At 34.0% G+C, this 23,208-nt stretch overlaps 1 protein-coding gene across 1 annotated transcript in view; it reads left to right on the top strand.

The window, feature by feature from the left end:
- Window positions 1–60: 60 nt before the first annotated feature.
- Window positions 61–23,208, top strand: part of AK7 (adenylate kinase 7) — a 28,939-nt gene continuing 5,791 nt past the window's right edge. Inside the window, 16 exon segments of the mRNA XM_026849156.1 lie at window positions 61–565; window positions 568–845; window positions 1,990–2,098; window positions 3,088–3,182; window positions 3,927–4,037; window positions 8,093–8,176; window positions 8,743–8,831; window positions 9,380–9,470; window positions 12,116–12,193; window positions 12,911–13,060; window positions 14,516–14,644; window positions 14,945–15,086; window positions 16,576–16,704; window positions 17,681–17,746; window positions 18,802–18,999; window positions 22,357–22,577. Coding sequence (XP_026704957.1) covers window positions 526–565; window positions 568–845; window positions 1,990–2,098; window positions 3,088–3,182; window positions 3,927–4,037; window positions 8,093–8,176; window positions 8,743–8,831; window positions 9,380–9,470; window positions 12,116–12,193; window positions 12,911–13,060; window positions 14,516–14,644; window positions 14,945–15,086; window positions 16,576–16,704; window positions 17,681–17,746; window positions 18,802–18,999; window positions 22,357–22,577 — 2,010 coding nt within the window. The 5' untranslated portion in view covers window positions 61–525.

Raw genomic sequence — 23,208 nt, 5'->3', positions numbered from 1 at the left:
TCCTTAACCATCTCGACTCTTACTGCGGCCGCAGCATCGGCGAGGTGACCGCGGCCGCCGCTTCTTCCTCAGCGGTCGCTGCCTGAGGCGCCACCGCCCTCCCGCCTGCCCCGGCCCGGCGCGGGCAGCGCCCGCCTTGGCCCTCGGCCGGTAGCGCGGCCCGGAGCCGTGGCTCGTCTCCAGGGCGCTCGGCCGGGAGGAAGGCCAGCCGGGTAGCTGGGGTCACCTAAAACGGCTCCTGAGGAGAGGGACTGGGGCGAGAAGGGGTTAAGATAAGAACGAGGGAAAAAAGAGAATTAGGAGCAGGAGGTGTGGGTAAAACAGTCCGGGAGACTTCAGTCAACAGCCTTCAGTGTGGAGAGAGAGAGAGAGAGAATGCCTCTGAGGGAACAGCGGCCTGGGAGGAGCCAGGCTGCAAAGAGGCGTACAGGGACTCGCCAACGTCTTCGACTTTGAGGCGTAGGATACAAGTCAAGACAAAACGTTACAGCTGAGGCTGAGGAGTCCCTAACGTTTTCCTGATCAATGGAAAGCTGTGCTCTGAGCTACACTACCTACAACAAAATTAAGCTAGTCAGACATTGTTGGTGTCTTCCCAAGATCATGAGAAGCTGTGTAGGGTTCAACATGTATTTGCATACAAATGTATGTCTTGTTTGTTACAGTATTTATCCAAATGTGTTGTTGGGGCATCACTTGAAAGCATAGGAGAAGAGGAGGAGAAAGATGAAAATGATTCAGCTGCTGAAGTTTCTAGTAGAGCAAAGGAGGGAGTCTACCAAATAGTGGGTACCCTTTCTGAACCAGAGAGTTCTAAACCATGTTTTGCAGAGGAAGCATACGCAGTAAGTGTCTTATTTCAGATTGCCATTAAACAACATTAGAAATACTGCAAGGCATTTAAAATGACCTGCATTAATAAAATGGTATTTGTTGCTGCTGGAAGCTGTATACATGCATTTTATTCCTTCTGCTTCCTGCACACTGTTGTCTCCTCCTTGCTAGGTCTGATACAAGAAATACTAAAAGGAAGGAACTCAGACTCAAAATAGATTTTTTTAAAAATATATAGTTGTGGACAAGGACGTTATCGGTCTTGATGATCCACAGGTCTGCTTGTTTTTTCCCTCAAAACATGCACCTCAAGTATTTCTCTTGTCTTCTCTGTGTCTTTTATCAACATTTTAAACATAGTGGTGTGGAATCAAAATTAGTGTCCCCCTTCTTAACTGTTCAAAATTAGTGTCCTCCTTATTAACTGCTCACTGAAAGCACAGCTTTCACTAGCAGCTAACTGTTCTGAATACCTACATCTTTCTATAAAGGTATGTCTAGAGTTTAGATAACTGAAGGAGGCTTGCTTTTACAAATGTTACTGCTTATTGCTTGATTTAGTTTTCTGAAACTAAAATTGCCTCTGTCTCAAATTGATTATCCAGAATTTCTACAAACATCTGAAAAATTTTGATTTAAACCTCTATACAGCTGAACTGTTCAATCAGAAAATTATGGCTGGCAGTGTTAAATCTTAATTACTGTTCTTGCCCAAGGTATTTGTTGGACTTGCTCAAGTGGTGCAGACAATCTGCATTTAACAAAAATGACAGGAAGCTATTTTGCAAGGAAGTGGTCATCTTTTGTCTTCCTCATTCTGCCAAATGATTATTTCTTTAAAATACCTATAAAAGTCAATAGATACTTTTTGATACAACTGCACCAAAAATATGAATCCTAAAATACCACTAAAAATTGTATATCTCTTTGAACTATATTAATGTGTGATGTAAATTAGAAGTTTCAGCATTTTACATTTCAGCACTTTACTTGTATCTGACTAAAGTTTGGTACTTGTCTTATGAATTATTCTAATATCTAGTGTTACAGAAAACTACATTCTATCAGTAAGTTAAACTTGAAAACAAAAGGAATTTGGGATATTTTTTTCTTCTTTGTTTTCAATGACAAATTCTAACTAATTTTTCTCCCAAGGTCTCTTCTCGAGAAGAGCTCTTAAGCCACTTGCTTGAGTGTGAGATTGTGTTATATAATATCACTGAGGATGCAAATCAAATTGAGGAAGCAACATGGGCTGCTTCTGGTTAGTACAGCTATCAACTGAATAGTAAATTGGTTACTATACAGCCATCAAAATTTACCATAGATTTATAATGAAATTATCTGGGATTTATCATAAATAATTAAATTATGTGGGATTTATAGTTTACTGTAATATAAAACTGGGTTCTTTGATGGAGAAATTATGCATGAGTTGTTCAATTAATTAGCAAGGAACCATGGAATACACCCTAGCATTCATAAGGTAGAGAAGCTGTCATGGAATGGTCCAACACTTTAAATGACATATCTGTGTAGGCAGTTATTTCCCTAAATAACTGTCAACCATCATTTTATCTATTTGCATTGGGAGGTGGGTAGAAAATTTGCTCCAGTGGTATTCAAATAATGTTTCAATATTTTATATAAGTATTTTAAACATATTTTGACTTAAAAGTCCAACAAAAAATACTGCCAACAGTCTTTCTGAAACTTTCTCCTGATTATTTAATCCAAAGTCTAATAGGCATCTGAAATCTTTTTATGGTGACAGTGCAATATTGTTCTTTGTATGATAGTTAAACTAAATTATGCTTTCCTGTTTCAAATATTTATACTATAATAACATCATAATTACATAAACCACATTTAATTACTTTGCTCTAAAATAAAATAAGGAAGCTTTACTTGAATTCTGTAGATTTTCTGTTTCAATCATGAAAAAACCCACCCTTTTATTTTCTTTCAGTATCTTAGCAGTCAATAAAGATTAATCATTTCCTAGTATAGATTTGGGGTTTTTTTCCCCCCATGATACGTATTCCCAATAATTTGATTCTTTATTACCATTATTTATTTGTTTTCTTTCTTATTATCTTTATTCCAACCCAAATAAAGAGTATTTGATCAAAAATTCATATCACATAGAATATTGTGGTATAAATGTCTATACAGGAGCTTTGTATAAAAGCAAAAATACAGTTTGAGTAATACTGTTTACAATTAATTAATTTTTTTGCTTTCATTTAACAGCCCTACATACGGAAATGGAGCATTTTGCAACACCAAAGTTATTCATTCTCATTTCAACAATAATGAGCTGGGCAAAAAGCAAGCTCCCTGATCCTGTAAGTAACATGAAAACATAGATGTTATTTTTTTTTTTAACTGAATATTTCCATTTAATGGAAAATATTCACTAAATACAAATAAACAAAGGATTTCAGAATGTACTTCAACAATAGCTAATAAAGTTAGTGTCATCAGGTGTGGGTTTTTTCATGATCCTTTCACCCTGAACTACTACTTACTGCCAGAATTGTTAACTTTGTTCCACTGGACAAAGCAGTTTAGGCATGGTGCTACAATAATACAGGCAGACATTAGGGACTGCTTGGACAAGAGGTAAGGCCTATGCTGTCTACAATATGTGCTGTCCTTCAGTCATAAAAAATCCAGTATTTACTATATATTTAATGAAATACAAATTTAAATGTCTAGACCAATAGATAAATAAATAGATAATAATTTTTTTATATATGTTAAATATTGTCAGGAACCACGCTATTGCAATTCTTAAATTTAGTGTTACAGAAATTTTTCAAGCTTGTTTAATGCTATATATAATAAAATTTCACACTTTTAAAAATATAAAAAGTAGTTAAAAATCTTTTACTGTGAAAATTGAACTATTGACATTTATGAAATATTTAACCTCAGGTATCAGAATCAGAGATTTTAAGAATTTCAAGTGAAAACAAAGTTAAAAGAGATGTTAAAAATATTTTTTAAAAACTTATTTTAACCATCCAGGCTTTTACAAATTGTTCTGGTTTAGGACATGTTTAACAGTCAAATTTTTTTCTTCATAGGAAGATCCTGAGATTCCTTTTACTGATGAAGATTATCGCAGAAGAAAATCTCATCCTAACTTTATGGATCACATAAATGCTGAAAAACTCATTCTCAAACTTGGGAAAACTGTATGTAAGGCACTTTTGTCGTAAAAAAAGGTTGTTTGGTTATCTTACTGAAAGTATTATCTTAATAATGGAAATTACCAACAATTTAAATAAATTTTAAAATTATGTTATTCTCTTGATAAATATGGCTAACATCAATTATTAATAAAATATGAAGTATAGAGAAGACTATAATGTGTTTTGAAACGTGTCTGCATAATACAAATACCCAATTTTGTCTTTTTTCCTTAGGTACTGAGTAAATTATGCTTACCTCATTTGAAAAATACATTGTTTCATTGGTTATATCAGAGAGAATTAGAGAGGGGCCCTGCGTTGGGAAAGACTTGAGGATGAAAGAATATAGAGGAAAGGGATATTATTAATGTAGCTTTAAAAAAAAGCAGCATCTTTAAATATTAGCAAGCTATGTTATTATGTCTCATTTAAATACTTAGATGTTCTGGTCACGCCTAGCATGTTCCTGGATAGTTTGTGTTCTTGGAGCAGAGGCCTTGTTAACTTTTATTCCACCCTATAATTCACTTTAAAAGTCATGGCCATAGAGCTGGCCCAGAATGACCAGAATATATGTTATCACTTTATATGTGTTTTAAAATCACTTCCTTCATCTTTGTTTTGACCTGATTAGACTATTAGTCTTACTAGAGAACAGACCATGCCTCTTTTGTATTTAAGAGCTATTATTAAATAAATACCAACAGTGGCTCAGATTGTGCTTCACAACTTAGGAAAATTGACACTGTTGTCATTAATGAATACTGTGGAGGCTAGGAAAGAGAACTGGAAGACTGTGAAATACACCATATGATGGTATCATTTGGTCATTGTCTTTGTGCATTAGTAGTCTCTCATAATAAATACCATTTAGTGTCCACTGCAGAAATTTATCAGGCTAATTATAGAGCAGGGGAGGAAAAAAACCCTTTATTCTGATTTGAGTATACACTCGTCATCTTATGTCCTGCTGAGAAAATAGCACTAGAAATTATATTCTATTCTAACATGGGTTTAATAGTACAGAATGTCAGTAAAATTTGGTTTACAACTTGAAAAAATCAGTGGTAAGTTGTTCTTGCTCTTACTTGTAAGGCTATGGATCACTGTCATACTTGTGATGTTAGAAACATGAAGATTATAAACAGCGTCCACCAAAGCTCACAATAACTTCTGTCACCAGTAACGCCCAGATGAACTATTGACTCAATTTTTCTGACTAGTCCAAAGCACTGAGTCACTACATAACAAGGGTGTTAATAAAATTAGCTGCTAAATGTTTGCCAGGCTGAATATCTGTTCAGAAGACAGTGGAACGTTGTGTAGCAGTACACAGTAAAACTTCTTGAATATTTTTAATATATACCTCTTGTAGGCATTTCAAAAGGAGCCCTTTTCCTCCAGAACTCCAGGGGCAGGTTCAATGGGTATCATTGCCCCTGTTTAGTTTCCATCAGCACTTCAGAACAGGAAGGCTCCAAAGCATCTGTCCTTCCCAGCAGATCAACAGTAGTTTCCTGTAGTGGCTGGAGACCTATGGATTACAGTTCTTACTCATTTCTAAATTCAGTGTCATCTAGGGAACGTGCCATCTGTGGAAGAAATTACAGTGTTACCACTCTTATGCAGAGAGCTCATCGGGAGATGCTAGGATTCAGCAGCTGTGTCAGTCATGCAGAGAAGATCTTGCACCTAAGAATAGAAGGGTTTCCTAGGCTTCATATCTGTTCAGAGTGAATTTAATGGCTGTTGTTGCTTAAAGCAAGATTTCACCACTCTGAGTTAGTGTATCTCCCACATATGTTTTGCTTAAGTTGTGAGCTAGCAGTCTTTGCTTGTTACCACTAGCAATTTTTTACCTTCACCTTTGTGGCAGGGCATTCAGGCTGTGTAGCTTTTCTCAGAAGTCACTGACTCTGGGGTCCTGCCAAATTCAGAATCCTTGGAGAAACATCTGCCTACCACAGACAGAAGAGCTCTTCATCTCCCAGTTCTGTTCTCAGTGCCATCACAGTTCCTGCATCCATTAATTTTAACCTGTTTCCTACTTCAAGCATTTTATTAGAACAAAACAAAAATAATCAAACCCTAGAACTGATAATAACAGCTAGAATGTGACATCTAGTGGCTTTAATGAATATTACAGGGGAACTTGAAGGTCTTCACCTGTGACTAAACATGCCGTGTGTAACAGAAGCTTGGCTAATAATTGTCTTATTTTTAAAATTAAGTATATCCAAGTCATCTCCAGTAATACCTTCCTCGTATGTGTGACTTGTGACACTAAATAGATATTTTTAGAGGACTTGAACCTGTTTCAGAGGTTTGTATTTCAGTGAAGTATAGCAATCAGTGCCAAACTCTAGTTTGTCTCTGTAAGTGGCTACTGCAGAAGCTACTGCAAGGTAAATGGAAGAAAACCTTATGTGTTACATTCTTCATAAAGGGAGATGATAGCACCTCCTGTACTTTCACGAGAGGCAGGTTTTTCCTGCTGGGAGGTGGAAATTACATCATGTCTTCTCCTGAGGCATGTTTGCAGTCTGTCCAGAGCAATCCTGGGAGCTGCTGCTCTTGGCTCTTGGGGTAAAGTTTCTGTCATGGTACTACCCCAGCAAACTAAGTATGGGGGGACCTCCTATGCTTTCTGTAGTGTCTTCTAATTTTAATGTTTCTCGAGTTACTACCAAGCTGTTGCATTCAACTGAGATAGTTTTTATTACAAAGTTTTATTTTTTAAGTAGATAGATAAAAATACATACACAGATACAATACACTGTCATCCCTTTACATGATGCTTTGTGGCTGTGTTCTTAGTTTTATGCTTCTGAAATACTATAAAGATGATAACGAAATATGCATTTATTACAAAAAAAAAAAAAAATCCCAAATCTGGGCATTTATTCCCTCTGCTGGTAAATGCAGGCTCTTTCACACAGTGTCATGTAGATATGTAATGTCTAGGATCTTTACAACATGAGAATTGAGGAGACGGAGGCATGGACTGTCTGTACAGTGCCAACAGACAGAGACCTTTATTGTTTTTAACACTGAGAATTTATATTATCTTCAAAGCTATGTCAGTAAGCAGGAGGCAGGCTGCCTTAAAATAATCTGTTAGAATGTATTGTGCATTTGCTGTTCACACACTCTAGTCTACACACTGATTGGCTACGCTAAAAGATTAGCTCTACTGTCGGCATCCTGGTTATCAGTCCCTTAGTTCTTTAGTTCTGCAACTCTGCATTTTCTTGTTGCACAGCTGCCAAATTTCTTCAGTTGTTCATTCTTCAGTCAAGGACATCGTCGAGCCATGTCCATTTTCTGCCAAAAAGCTCTCCGCAGAGAATTATTTAACAATTTGTTTCATCTTAAAAATTTTGAAGTGACTGGTCTGAGTTTAAAATATTTTCTTGAAGGTTTTTCTCCTTAAGATGATTTTTAAATATTTTTTTTCTCTGTATAACCATCCTCAACACTAAAGGAAGCAGTAACTTTTTACATAAACAGGCATTCAAGACAGGCAAATTCATGTCATTATGTAATAATGTTCAGCAAAAAATATGTGGGTTGATTGTGATGTGTGGTTAGGAAAAAAGTTCATGGATTTTTTTTTTTATTATATTTCAAAATGAAAGTAAAGAAATTGTAAAATCATTAATCTAGCAATTCCCACTTCTTTAGGCAGTCAAATGTAAATAAAATGCAATTTAAAAAGTAGCTTCACTGAATTTTAGAGTTACTTTTCTTAGAAATAGAAAGTAGAAACATGAGTTATCCTGTTCATTGATTTATATCTGATTTTTTGTTAACTCTTAAATATTTTTTAGAATTTCAGTTCAAATGTAGACAGGTCAATTCTGATTGAGCAATGCTTTTTTTGAACATATTAGCATTATGACTTATGAAACTACAGGATATGCACCAATTGATCTAGCTACAAATTTTAAGTGATATAATTTGCACACTTTACAAGCGCCCAAGTTTCATTGTAAGCCAGTATCCCATTTGCAGTACCATATTTTTATAAAAACTTTCTTGTTGATTTTACTTCACAGAACAAACATAAATTTCCAACTTATATTGTTGCCTCAGGACATCAATATGGAGCTGGGGAAGGAGTCTTACATTACTTTTTTAAGGTAGACATCCAGTTATTTTTGGAGGTTAATTTAATTTCTAGGTGTAAACTGCACTGGAATTGAATGCATTTTTAGTAGTTTTGGTATCATAAGCTTAATACTTTTGTGAACAAAACTGATTATTTGAAGGCTTTGAAATGTTTTAGCTATAGTGGAAGTATTTTCCACTTCTTTCGGGTCTATATGTTTTTTTAGTGTTTTACATAGTTTTTGAAGAGTATCTCCGTATGTTCTTTACAGTGATATGTCTGTGATATCAACAGAGTCAGGAAAAATATCTTTCTTCTCAACATTGTTTTCTCTTTTCCCCAAGCATTTCTTTTATTTGGAATATAAAATAACGTTTGTCAAGATCAAAGTATATTATTTTTTGAAAAGTTTATTGTTTTTAGTAGGTTGCCAGTCAGTGTTTCTCAAGAATTGTTTCCTTTACTGCAGTTCCATTAATCATTAAGGAAACTGAACTTTAAATCCTGAATATATAGATTTGCCTAGTAAACAAATGCTTCTTTTTTGGTGCCATTTAAAAGTAACTTTTTCCTCCTCACTTCTTTTTGTATTTCCAGATAGGTTGGCTTAGTGAGACTCCTGCAATGCCTGTTTTTGGAGATGGAAACAATTTTATTCCGACCATTCATGTTCTTGATTTAGCAGCGTAAGTGAAAAAAAAAAAAAAAAAAAAAAACCCCAAAATCCCCTTAGCAATAATTGATACCTAGCGAGAAAACAAATCCAAATCTACTAGAGAGTACTGAGGCTTTTAAATTGGGGTGGGTGAGTTTAAGAACACTCTTTGGCCCATTTTACTGAGTCAAACATACTTCCATTTCTTTAGTACTATATATGCCTTGTGGAAACCTTATCTGTCTTGCACTGGTGCTATGGTTTTAAGAAATGACTAGCAATGCTTGATCTAGAGTGTGATACCAGTTAACTGGCACAGAACTGGAAATGGATCATGTACTCTACAGCAGGCTAAATTAATATCTTCTACAGATGTTGGTTTTTATCCTTTGACCTTCCTTCCAAATAAAATATCTAGCTGTGCTTCTTTATTAATGAAAATATACATGAAAATGTCATGCTCTGAAAAGTTCTGCAGGATTTTATAAACTCCTTGAACTGTTTCTGAAATGCATTTAACAACAAAAGTCCAGTGTATTTCTCTAACTACTGGTCCTGACTGTACTTGCTACATTTCAGCGTGTTACAAAATATAGCAGACCACCGGCCAAGGTTTCACTATATACTTGCAGTAGATCTATCTATGCACACTCTTCAAGAATTAATAAAGGTAAGAGATTTGATTCTTTTTTTTCAGATATCTAAGGTTTTAAAAGCTATACATTTTACTGAAGAAGAAGTTCCTAGGTCTTCCTGAATTATCTTGTGTAGTAAATGATATAGAAAATTATCTTTAAATCCTCCAAGACTTCTGTCCTTTGACCAAAATAAACTGTTTGGACCTGATTTTGCAGAACTAACTTTTGCAGTATTTTCATTAACTTAAGTAGAAATTTTACCTAAGAAAAAGTTCTGGTGAATTGTTAGGGGATTCACAGTACGGTAATTATAATAGATACTCAAAGTGTTTAAAATGCTTTTTGCTTTGTTTTGTAGGAAGATACCTTGTTTTTCCAAGCATTTTGAAATTAAGTCTAGAAACAGTCTTGATGACACTGTTGAACTGCAAAGTATACACTGATAGTGAGAGTCAACTAATACAATATAATAGGAAACTTATGTAGATAGAACAAATATTACACGACCAAACATAACAGCCCAATATTTTCAATTGTGTCAAAGAGTGTTTCATGGAACAGTGTGTTAGGGAGCTCACAAGAATATGCAGCCTTTGTTTTGGTTCAGGTAAATATACTGGGTCTCACTGAGAAGTTAATAGTTGAAGAGCCATTCTGTATATGTGACCATAATGCAATTAGTCAACATTCCTATGGAAGAAGCAAAGGTCAAAATAACTTTTGCAGCTATGGTCAACCATAGGAAAGAGCATTATATAAAAATGAACACAGAAGACATTAAAAATATTAAGTCCTTAGAGGAGAAGTGTAGAGGCTATTGAAACATATTATTGGCCATATAAGGCCATTGCATGCTATTTATTTTAAAAAGATGGGAAAGAGAAAATGCATATTAGCACGATTAACCTGGTTGAAGAAAACAAGATGTCAGACTTAAAAAAAAAGTATGGTTATGTCCAGATGAAGAAGATCGAATAGAAAAGATCATGAAATCTGGCAGTATAAGCAAAAAAAACACTTGAAGATCAACTATCAAGAAAGACTCAAAATTAATATATTTTTATCAATCACTTAACAAAAAGCCTGCCAAGAAAATCTATAAGGCAAATCAATGATTATGGTATAAAAGGAGTAGACAAGGCCATAACAGAGATGCTTTGATTTAGTGGACATGGGTAAGAATTTGGAAGCCTCTTAATACTTCAGGATCTCTTTGTGGATAACTTGTTAGAGGATCTGTATCAAACTAAAGTAACTGTAGAAAAGATTATAGAATGAATTGACAAAATGAACACCAAGAAACTACGAGAATCTTATGGTATTCAATGAAGAGGTCTGAAATAGCTCAAGGATGAAATGACTCTGAATTGCTCATTCACACATATACCATTTGTTTAGCACTGTTCTGGCACTTGAAGGCTGGAGGATGATAAATATGATGCCAATATAAAAAGAGAGGTTCCTGAAACATTTTGGAAATTACAGGCCAATATGCCTAATACTGTTGGCTAATAAACAGGTATATCATTAGACATTATAATAAATTAAATGCATTAAAGGACACACAGATACATATGATCTATCTGGGAAGCATCAATGTGACTTTTGTAAAATACTCTCCCAATAAATACTTTACAAAAACTTACTTTCAAATACTTTGGAAACCTCCTGAAGTTCTTTAAGGGTGAACAAGCTGATGTAGTCTACTTGAATTTCCCAAAGGCTTTTAAAGAAGTACTTCACCAAATGCTCTTGACAAGCAGCTAGGCACCCTAAGAAAAGTGGCAGAGTACTTTCATGAGTATGTGAATGTTTAGAAAAGGAAAATGGAGAGCAGGAGTAAGTGGACAGTTCTTGTAGAGACAGGAACTTGCCAGTGGAGAGAGTGTTACAGAGAGCACTGTGGAAAGCTGTATTGGCATGGAGCTGTACCAGCCAGGGCAAGACTGGAAAGGTACATGGGAGAGAAATACCTTGAGTTACTTAAATATACAGCAGCTATTTCTAGTTTAGGAAGTCTCTGAGCTGAAAATAGTTGAAGATTAGAAGAGTATCTGGAAGGCGTTATCACATATGCTTCTCCCATTCTGACTTTCATTTAGGCATCCACTAATTGACACTGTTGGAAACAGAATGTTGGAATATATGTAGATTTGATCTGATGCTGTATTTCCATTTTTATTTTATGGAATCTAGTGGGGTTTTAGATCTATTTTAAAAGGCTGTATGAGGAACTAACAACTTCTGTTTAATGATTAAATTAAAATGGCAATATGGAGTGTTATTGGTGGCACTGATCTGAAAAACCTCCCTCATTGTTAATAGAATTAAATACTTCAAGAACCTGAAGTGAAAGTGCTGAGCAATAAAATAGGTCTCCAAACAGTTCTTAAGAGTAAGAAGTTGTACATAGAGCTTTGGAATACTTTTCTAAGATTTTGGGTTGTTTGTTTGTTTTTTGCAAGTGCTAAAGAGGAAGTGATTTATAGCAGAACAACAGTGTTTAATACTAACATTAAAGTTAATATATTGTTCTTTGATCTATTTCAAATCAGTATACTGATTTTTCAGGTATGGTGTAACATAAAATTCAAAGCACATATTTTATCTGCAGAAATCCTGTACAATTTTATCTAAGAATCTGATTTGATAAGTGTATTTTTTTTTTTCTTGATAGTGTATCAGTAAAAATGTTGGACCAGGAAAAATTGAGATGATTCCAAAAGAAAACGCATTCCTGAGCAAAGAGTTAACAGTTAGTACTTTTTCCCCCTTTATTACTTAAGTATGTAAATTAAAAGTATATAATCAAATATATAATTTCTTTTTTTTTTTTTTAACCAGAAAAATTTATCTCTAAAACATGCCTAAAAATATATACAGTGAGTTTACATGTAGAAAATAAACAAACTAAAATGTAACCATCATAGAACAGACTGTTTTGAGGAGTTACAGCCTGCTTTAGAAAAGCAGTGGAGCACTGATGTTACTGTTGCACAGAGCATACTGGAGCACTCTCACAAAACCTACACAAAATGATGATGATAACAACAAAAAAAAGTTAATAATGAGGTGCTACCAAGGCTGATGAACACAGCATACATAAATTATGTTGTATTCATCTATTTATCTGAAATAAACTCTTCATAGGATAAATAAACAAATTACAGTGCTGATAGTTTTAAGATGGTACTTGATAAATTTATGTAAGCGGTTATTCCCTGAAATTATCTGAAACTTTTGTGTTGTACAGATTATTTGTTTAATGTTTCATGTTCTAATAGTTCATGAGATTACTCAAATACACTTTGAAAATGTTTATATTTTTTAAAAGTCTGGTTTGGTTTGAGCACAAGTCTTCTTTCCCTATGCTTTTAAGTCTTTCTATTTTCATTCTTGTCGCTAGTTTGATAACTGTTCTTTTAACATGCATAGCTTCAATCTGTAAATAAATGTAGCTTCGCTCCCTCAGCAAATGCATTTGGATATGTTGCTTGTGAACCTGCGAATGGAATCTATGTTTCTGAAAGAGACTTTCAACATTAAGTGGGTTGCTCAGGCAGGACTGGTGGAGAACATTGAACAAATCGTCAATGAATACAAGCAAAGTCGAGGATTACTGGTAATGGTTTGGCATATGCTATTTTAAAGTGTGTCTTTCTTTTCTTTCCCAATAGAATTAGCTTTAAATTCTTTAAGTAAAAATACATGGAAGACTGATATAGATGCAAAATAGTGAACATAAAAACTGAAAATTAAATCCAAGAACTTAAAAAAGAGGGAATATTAAATAAAACAATAATCACTGTTCTATTTCTTTTATGCCTAAAACTGAAACCCTGTAAATGCAAATAAGCTTCCTGATGGAGAAGCTGCTATTCTGAAACTAGTTTCTGTACATAATATATGGCATTCTGGTATATTTTGCTTCAAGAGCACAGTAAGTGTATCTTTTATTTAAGCTTTTTTATACCAGTCAGTAGTTAAGCAAGTGTTTTCTGCCCTTCATATATTTAGTGAGCCAGGATATTCAATTGCAATGTAGCTTTCATTTTACCCTGTACCAAGCAACTTTGCTGTTTCATATGTTAGTTTAATATTTAGAACTTATGTATTATGTATTCATGTATAGGGGAGATTATTGAAAGGTACAGAAAAATGCTTGCATACATTCAAGTATTGACTGGTAAATCAATAGATAAACAGATAAAGCTGTTCAGCATGTCTAAATCTTATTCAAAGTTTGAACAAGGGTTCAGGAGGTGTAAAACAAACTATCATTTGAGGTTGGTTGTTAAAAGTTCCTGTGTACATCTGAAAGGATTGTCAGAGCTGTGTTTGGGTTGAACTACTGCATCTGAGTACGTATGCATGTAATTCAAAGAATTCAGTACAAAATATAAACGTGGCAAGGAGAGGGAAGGCTAGCTAGACCTTTGTCTCTGTTAAATTTGCAGAGTTTGCACTGTTAGATTTACTGAATTATGATGGGCTATTATTAATGATGCATGATTTTGAGTTTGTTGCATAACATATTTAATAAGTGTATATTGGAATCTTGATTACACTTACTCATCCACTGGCTAGGTAGGCTGAAATGTGAAATTGATAATATCTTAAGATCGTGAGGGATCTGAAATTTTTGAGGTCAAAATAACCATTGTGATGACAGCAACTCTACCTCAGCTGGGATAAAGAGCTATTGCTAGTAGAATTACTGCCACCTCATTCCAAAATTCACTGCACCCTTATTTATGAGATTGTTTTGTCTCTGATCATTCAGATACTAATAGTGCCACTATAAGTTGGTCCATGAGTCTACTAAATAGAAGTGTGAATTTTCTCTAGTGGTAAAGTTGTAAATTTAAATTAAGTAACTGTGTTACTCAAAGCTTGTGGATGATACAGGAGACAGTCAACAAGAAATAAATAAATGAATAAAACTAAAACATATTTTCAGTTTTAATTATAATAATTGTTTTTTCTACTAGTTATACTAAAAATATTGTTCCTTTCACATTAAAACATCTATATTGTTTGAATGATGTCGTATCTTTAACTTTTTTTTTTTTCCCAGCCTCTCAAAGTTTGCATTCATGGTCCTCCTGGGGTTGGCAAATCTACCATTGCTGAAGAGCTCTGCAAACACTACAAGCTACATCACATTAAGAAAAATGATGTGATTTCTGAAACAATAGCAAATCTGGTCTGTTGCTGTTTTCTAATATTACTATTATTTTAATTTCTGTGAGTTTTAAAATGATGGCATAATTTAAAAATTGGTTATAATTCCATTATTTTAGAATGGATGTCTTTTTTGACATATTGATCACTTCTGGGTGATACACTGAACTCTTTTTAGAGACTGAAGGTTGCTCAGTATCTCACTGTCCAGGAGCATACATGAAATTGTTTCATTTTTTTTGTCCTTTTATTACATCTGTGTAGAAAAGAAATTTGGCTATGAAATTTCTGAGCCTATTCATATTTCTGAAATTGTATTCAGGAGAAAATTGTGGCTTCTAAAGAACTGGACTCTGACAGTATGAGAGAAGAGGGACTAAGTGATGAAGAGGAGGAAGGTGAAAATGTAGAAGCAGCACATGAGTTATTATCTAGAATAAAAGAAAGGATGGAGCAGAATGCAGGTAGGAAATACAAAGTACTAAAATGGGATTTAGGTAACTAGTGCAATCCTATGCAAATGGAAAATCAGGAAGTAAATTGGTGCTTTCGAACTTATGCATCCTATTAAAAGCAAGAACTATGCCCTGTCCATTTGTATGTATCTTATTTAATAATCAAATGCAGTGGTTTACATCATACATTATATACCTTGTATATCATAAGTGATATATTTTTTAAACACTGTGGTACTTTTTTAATTGTAGAAGTTCTATCCTTCTACTTCTTTATATATTTTATATTTTATAATTTTTTTTACCCTGTAATTTGATATATAAGAACAATCGTATACTCAGAAGCATTAGATTTTTGGCCATATTTTTAAAAAACTTCATGTTTTCTTCTCATAACAGGGAGCATAACTTATATAATGTAAAAAGTTAGTGAAGCATATCTTTACCAAATTTTCAAAGAAGAAAACTATTCTATGAAAAAGAATTAGTGTACTGCCATATGAGATTTTGGGGGGTTTCTAAGTGCTTTATAACTCATTTTGGCCATTTCTAAAAAGTAAATAGAATTTACTGAAGCCTGTAAAGAATTTTAAAGTCTGCAGATGAAAAAGGTCCATAAAAATTGCCATTACTGAAAAGTACTAATTATCATCTATATATGGACGAAGTCATGCAATTTTTGACTTAGCGCCTAACATTTTTCATGCTGTATAAAGTTATCCTCCTTATAAATGCAATCTGTCACTGAAGGTTTACCTGATTTGGATCTTGTGTATCTGCAAAGCAATGAACTTGTAATGCACCCAAAACCTTCAGTAATAAGATCTATGGCAGCATCTCTTCTGCATGCCTTGCTTTGTTGTTTAAAATAATAATGCACCTTTTAAAATAGTAACAAACTTTTATGATTAAATGGTTTATAAATATTTAAGACTTTTAAAAGCCGGAGCAAAATAAAGTAGGAAACTGGAGTCAATGGTTGCAAGAGGACAAAAAAACCATGTCAAACCAAGCCAAACATTTTACTCCCATTTTGCTCAACCATGTAGGCCAAGTTAATGAACCATGTCATATCTCAATCTATTAATATGAAAATGAAACTTGTAAAGCCTATCTCATGTGTGTTTTGCAAGACTATCTTTAAGTCTTACTGTTAATTGTAAATAGAAAATAATTTTGCCACATTTTTTTCTATAAATATTTCTTTGCTACTTCTAGTAAAATCTGATTGCATTATTTGAAAAAAAAAAAAAATGTTTCCTGTTAAGTGTCCTTAAAGTTTTAATATTTATATCCTTGTAAACACAAATGTAACTTTATTTTATAGCTACCATTTACATTCAGACAACATGTAATACATGAATAGTAACTCAAAATACATACATTTTTTAGGGTAAGATAGAAGTTTATCTGATAAATTAATTAAAATGTTAGTAAAATAATGTCAGATATCTCTTTTCCATAAACTAAGTACCTAGTAACCTTTTTTGTGTCTTAGGTTGTCTAGATGATCAGTATGTTATTAAATTTATGAAGGATAAGCTCAAATCTATGCCTTGTAGGAATCAGGGATATATTTTAGATGGGTTTCCAGAGTCCTATGACCAGGCAAAAGATCTTTTTAATTGTAAGTACTGCTGCTTTTACTTTTATTGCTATCATTATTGTTCCCAGTGCCACAGTAGTTGAAATGTGCCATCACTGTAATGACTGAAGTGCAGGACATAAAAAAAAGTTGTTTTCACCTGATGCTTAAAATGTAAGAATGATTGTAATGCACCTTATTTATTTTAAGCACAAAATACTTTTCAGACTATCTCTGCTGGCAACTTACTAAGTAAGTGCATAAATATGGAGGATGCTCTCTTGTTCTGTGTTGGTCTACTCCACTCAAGCAAGCTCTAAGGCAGAATTTCTTTATAATATTTAAGGGCTGCTTAATGAAGGGACCCAGCCAGGTCACCAATACATGTTTGGTGAGCCAGATTACAGTGAGTATATTAGATCAACTACAGTAGGTGTGACTTCAGAGGAGCTCTGTGACATACATTTCAAATTGTGAGCAAGCACTGTCTGTGCATTAAAACCAAGAATCATCTTCGTACATAAATTATATCATGAAGTTTGATGGAAAACAAAAACCAGTCTTGTTCAGTTTAATATGCTGGGCTGTAAATTATCATGCTCTTCAGGCAGTTTTACTGACTGTTCAGAATGGCAGACAGTGGCACAAACTATTTTAATCATACTACTGTAAAACATTTCTACTCACTGTTCTGAGCCCTGTTTCTGGTTTTGGCAGAATAATTTACTTGGCAGGAGAAGAGGCCAGAGTCAGGACAGCAGTATGGACACATCTTAAAATTCTGTAGGCATGTGCATACTTCTGCTATATAGGCAAACACCTGCTAGTGTCCCAAGGTAGAATTCTGGTGGCTGCCAGTGTGAATTACTGAATTCTCCAAACTGGTGTCCAGGTTAGATTAATTTCCAACAATTAGTATAATTTGAATATAGAGAAATCTGTGTTTGTACTGGGCACATTTTTAGTAAATATAATGATATTGTTACTTCAAATGAAAATCTCAACCATTTCTTTTTAGTGGAAAGTGAAAATGAAGAAGGAATAAAAGGCAAAATACCTAAATGTGATGAATTAATCACACCTGGTAGGTTTGATAGATTTCTTTTTAAATAAACTGAGGAGTTTTCAAATACTGCTGCCACCAACGAGAAGTCTAAAATATCACTCCATCTGTTCATATTTAATTTAACATAAAATAAATATCTGATTTGTGTAAAGCTGCTGCCCTCTTCTTTGAAAGTGAACAAGGAGGGGGGCTGTGTCTGTGCTTGATTCTGCAAATTTCTCTCTGATGTCAGAAAAACTACTTCCTGGCTTTGTTAAATTAACAGGTTTCAGTAGTCTTGAGTAATGATATAAATAGAAATATCAGAATATATTGTGATAAATTATATGAAGTCATATTTAATAAATACAAATTGATTGTTGAGTTAATAAAATACTGCGAGATTCATCCTAATGAAGCCAGAAATATAAGACTTCTGAAGTGAAGAGAGGAGACGGGTTTTTTATGGAACCTTGAAAGATTTCTGGTGGTTTTGTCTACCAGTAGTACTAAAATAACATTGACACAGATTTATGGTGTATGGTAGCATAGTATCTTTAATATACCAGTCGATTTTTTTTTTAAATTTACTTGAATTCAGCAGATACATCTTTCTTTGTGAGATTAAAAATCACAGTACAGGGTGATGACTTTTGATAACTTGAAAAACAAATGAGTTGTTATATTCTCCAGTGTATCTTGCTGCTCTGGCTGCACCACTCATAGAATTTTTTTTCCCCTCATATACTTATTACATGTATTGGTTGTATGATAGCTTTCTCAGAAAATTTGGACTGCATTGCTGTTCTTAAGATTTTTGTTCTGTTTATTGCAAAAATAGTCTTGTTGAGTGCTAAGAAAGAATTTGGTAGAACTGGAACATGTAGCTTCTTTACAAACATGTCTCAATATCGTTGGACTGCTCTGACTGGAGAAGTTGAATATAAACATTTGATAATTACATTCTCTATAGAGATATATACGATTCACATCTATTTACATTCAATTGTGGTTTAAATTTTACTAACATAAAGTAGGTAAGAAAGAGGAAAAACAATAATATATGGGACCTGATAATGTCTTCTTCTTCACAGAATTTGTTATTTCTTTGAGCGCATCTGATGAATTCCTTATAAACAGAATAATACATCTGCCAGAGAGAATTGTTGCTGGAACTCATTATACCCAGGACCGGTTCCTGCAATCTCTGAATCTCTTCAGAGAGTTAAACACAGATGATAAGACTGTTCTCAACTATTTTGATGAACTTGAAATACATCCTCAGTTTATTGGTATGAAATAATAAAATGAGTAGATAAAATATGAGTAAAAAAATTTTGTTGTTAGAAATTTAACACTTGTGAAGATCATATAGTAAGTGTACATATATAAACAATGTTTATATTATTAATCTTCATGTTAATATGTTCATGTTAATTAACTGCAGAATACATATACAACAAGCATTTAATTATATATCTGCAAAATTATCTGTATACACATAAGGATTCTGAATTATTCTCTTACAGTTAATGTGTTTTAAAAAGAGGCGGTTTAATTATTCAGTTTTGTAGGCTAAATGATCAAAATAATTTTATGACTTAAGTCACAGCCCTCTGCCATCCTTCCAGATTGGTGTAATAGTATATTTTCATGGACTTTCAATATTATAGTGCTTTAGACTTATCCTCAGATGCCATAAAAAGTATATAGGTCATCTCTAAATGTTGAAGCATAACAGAAAATTATTAGAAAGTATTAGAAATTAAAGGTGAAAGACTAGGACTGTTTTGCATTATACCTGTATGTGAGAAAACTTGTTTTCCCTACACACTGTCTATAAAATTGTGATCACTGGGATTATTTAAAAGCAGTGAGATCAGGGTGTCAGCATTCTTAAGAAAAAGGAGGGATGTGGGGTGTTGGGGGGGTGAAGAAAAGAAGGAACAAGGGGAAACCCTGCAACTAAAATCAAACTGCTGATATTAGGAATGTCCAACTGAGATGAGTTATGAGAAGTCAGTTGTTGAATAGCCTCAGTCATAATTGATTTCCTACATTTTTTTTTATTTATCTCCATTAATCAAGGAGATTTTCCTTGAGAATAATACCATACATGTGGTGTTAGGAAGTGTAGCAGTGGAAAAAAGCAGTATGTTAGTATAATCATTTTAGAACTGAGGTAATTCTGCTACAGAAAGTAAGTGTAAGAAATGGTAGATGTTAAGGTCTGATGCTGTCAATTGGTCATATTCTTATCTTACACACTTCTGGACAAGCAAGTAGTAGCCCTGTCCAAGACCATGTTTTATTTTGGTGGGGACTATAAGGTATATACTCTATGGTAGAATATTGCAGTGTTTTCTGCTAAGAATTATGTCCAATTACTCTTAAACTCTAGTCCATTCCAAATAAGGAAACTCACTGACCTACTAATTTTAATTATTGAGATATCACAACTGTGACATTTAGTGACTTACAGATGATGTTCATATTGAGCTTATAGTATTGATTCCCATCTTCAAAGGAGCATCATCTTTAGGTGCTGTTTATCTCAGGAACTGCCTCTTTACCTATATTCACATTACTAATCGTTACCTACTGAAGTATGAAAGCATATAGCTTTCTGTTGTAAAACGGTAAGGACATATTACAAAGGTAACTTCAGTGAGGAACCTTCAGCTCTGCCAATACCCCTCCATTCTAGCTGATGTTCCAGCTGGATTATCAGATCCATAGAATTAAGTAGCATCAGATTTAAGCAGAAAGCCAACTTTCTCAGTTATATTCTCAAGGAACTTAGTGGGGAATGGTTAAAAAATTGTGCTTGATTTGTTAAATATTGACTCAATCAAATCTTTTTTCCACCTTAGTTTTAGAAGACCATTACATATGGCTTTATGAATTGCTTTTATAATTATTATTTTCTCTGAGTCTGAAATGTGATTAATACAAAGGAGTGGGCTTTAAGATTCTGGGAACCCTACCTTGCTACAGTGACTCACTGCATGAAGTCTGCAAGTCAGTTATCTTGTGTCTTGTTTTTCTCATTTGTAAATCAGGGATCGTGACAAAGGCATGTTAGATCATCTACAAAAAGGCATGTTAAAGTTACAACAGCAATTTCCTTTGAAGATCTTAATTTATTAACTCATTTTCTGGTGATCTTTCCTCTCAATTCCCATCAGTGCTAACTTCATTTTTTGTTTAAAAGGTGTTTATTTTTGAGGATAAATACAGTTAATTATGATTGCTGTAATACTTGCATTGTAATCTTGCTTGGCCATCTAAGAAAAAAATGCAGTCTCTGAGACTTCAAATGCAATGCTGAGAGAGTTCTTAGCAATACTTTAAATGACTAGAGAAGTGTTTTGCACTGCAATGTTTATAGCCAGATGCAGGTAAAATTACAGAAACAATGGACTGCTTGACACAGAAAATGTATTATTCTTATAATTTTGAATACTTCAGGAATGTAATTCCTGATTTTTTTGAAAGCAGAAAGAATCTTTAAAAGAAATATTATGATGTGGAATTATGTTAGCTTTTCTTCTCAATTAATTAGCAGAGTTTGGACTTCAGGTCCAAATCAAAAACACTTGAACTCTTGGAATAATGGTGTCAGTATTGGACAACTATCTTTTGTCTAAATTAGTGATTAGAAGGAAATGGGAAGCATGCTTTGCCAATGGCTTTCAAAATAACTTCATAAAGCAGAGGACTGTGAAGTAGAAACTGCTGGATTCTCATCTAAATTCTGTATTCTAGTTGTTCTGGTGGTTGTTCTGGTTTTTCCCCTTCCTCTGCTTGCTTCCTTACCCACTTGTGTGCCTTTACATCTCCAGTCCCTCATCACTGAACAAGCCCTTTATCTCCATAATCTCTGGATACCTGAAATGCCCACTTTTCCTCTTTTCTGTGCACATTTCTATACCCTTTCTGACAGATGCCTTCCCACACTGAATGCATACACAGCCTAGGAAGCCCCAGAGATATTTTTCTGTGTTTTTTCTTTTACTTATTTTTTTACATGCAAGTAGCCTCTAGCAATTAAAAGGAAGAAGGAATTAAATGAAGGAGGAGGCCTTGCCGAGACTCTCTGTTCCTACATGAAGCTACAGATTTGTTTTGTAGATAAAACACAGTAAGAGTTCAACTAGAGATAGGTCTGTGTATTTGTAAATCTGTATGAGAGAAAACTTTGGAGTTTGTTGCCAAATCCCAACAACCTATTGTGTAACCTGTCGGGGAGACAGGGTCAAAAGCTGATGATTTTACGAATCTGGATAAATTGACATAAGATTGGTGACAGGAGCATCTCTGATAGTTGAATTACCATTTTTAAGTTTCATAATTTAGGCAAGCTGCAACTGATAAACAGAATAATTGTAAAAATTATTTTAATACATTTCTCCCTTACATCATCTTAAAAAGACAAACTATTTTAGCTGAAACTAGTAAAGAAAATCAGATGTAGAAAACTTAATTCTGTGTAGGAAAAAATTGACATTTATAAGGAACTGCAAACATCATCTTATACTTGAAAAGCAATGTGAACACCATATATTTTTAGGTCTTGCAGTTATTTACTAATGTCCATTGATAACTGACAAAAACCTTGAAAAGTTCTCTCTTCTATTGCTTAAAAGATGTAGCCAAATTTGAAGACCCCGAGAACAGATTTATTGTAAAAGAGATCATCAAAGAAATTGGGGAACCTCGGAATTATGGTTTGACAGATGCAGAAAAGGAGAATTTGGAACGCAAAGCAGCTGAGGACCGCCTTCTCAAAGAAGCTCAAGAAAAAGCTGAACGAGAGTGTAAAGAGGCAGAAGAAAGAGCTGAAAGGATGGCAAATTGGGAAGAGTGGGTAGGTTAATAATTTTTTGGGGGAAACCATTATTATTTAGGTTCATATTTTTTGGGAAACGATTATTATTTATGTTTTAGATGGCTTCCAGCAATCTGTTATGTAAATACACTTGGAAAGTGGTGTTGTAAAAAGGATAAAAGAGCAAAAATTTAGCAAAAGACAAAAAGGCAATGTTTCTTATACGATCTACAGCTAAGAATCTAAGTTGTGTTTTGTAACCAGAATCATTACTGCTATAAACAAATTTATGGTTACTTAGTTTTGAGGTAGAACTACTGCATTGTTAAGATTTATGACCAACAGAATGGTGATCTGAAACCATGCAGTGGACAGTCTCCATTTTTGTGTCCTTTAGGTGATTTTAGCTCATTATAATATGAAAGCCACACCTCTATATCTTAAGCTACTCACCTCTTCATGAAGCCCCTCTTCCTTTAAGCATACATACATTAATAGGTACATACTTTAAATGAAAGTGATAAAAACTCCTAGCCAATAGCTGATACTGTGATAAAATACTAACCAATAGTTATGTATAGAGGCCTGTGTTTTTGTGTTCAGAATCAAGTAAATATAGAGCGCATTTATAACTTGGTGTGCTGGCCACTTCAGATGCTTAGCACCCTTT

Source organism: Athene cunicularia (genome assembly GCF_003259725.1).
Source record: "Athene cunicularia isolate RWA chromosome 5 unlocalized genomic scaffold, athCun1 chr5_part1, whole genome shotgun sequence".
Taxonomy (NCBI): Eukaryota; Metazoa; Chordata; class Aves; order Strigiformes; family Strigidae; genus Athene; species Athene cunicularia.
The sequence above is the reverse complement of the archived record's forward strand: the minus strand, read 5'-3'. Positions and strand labels throughout refer to the sequence as shown.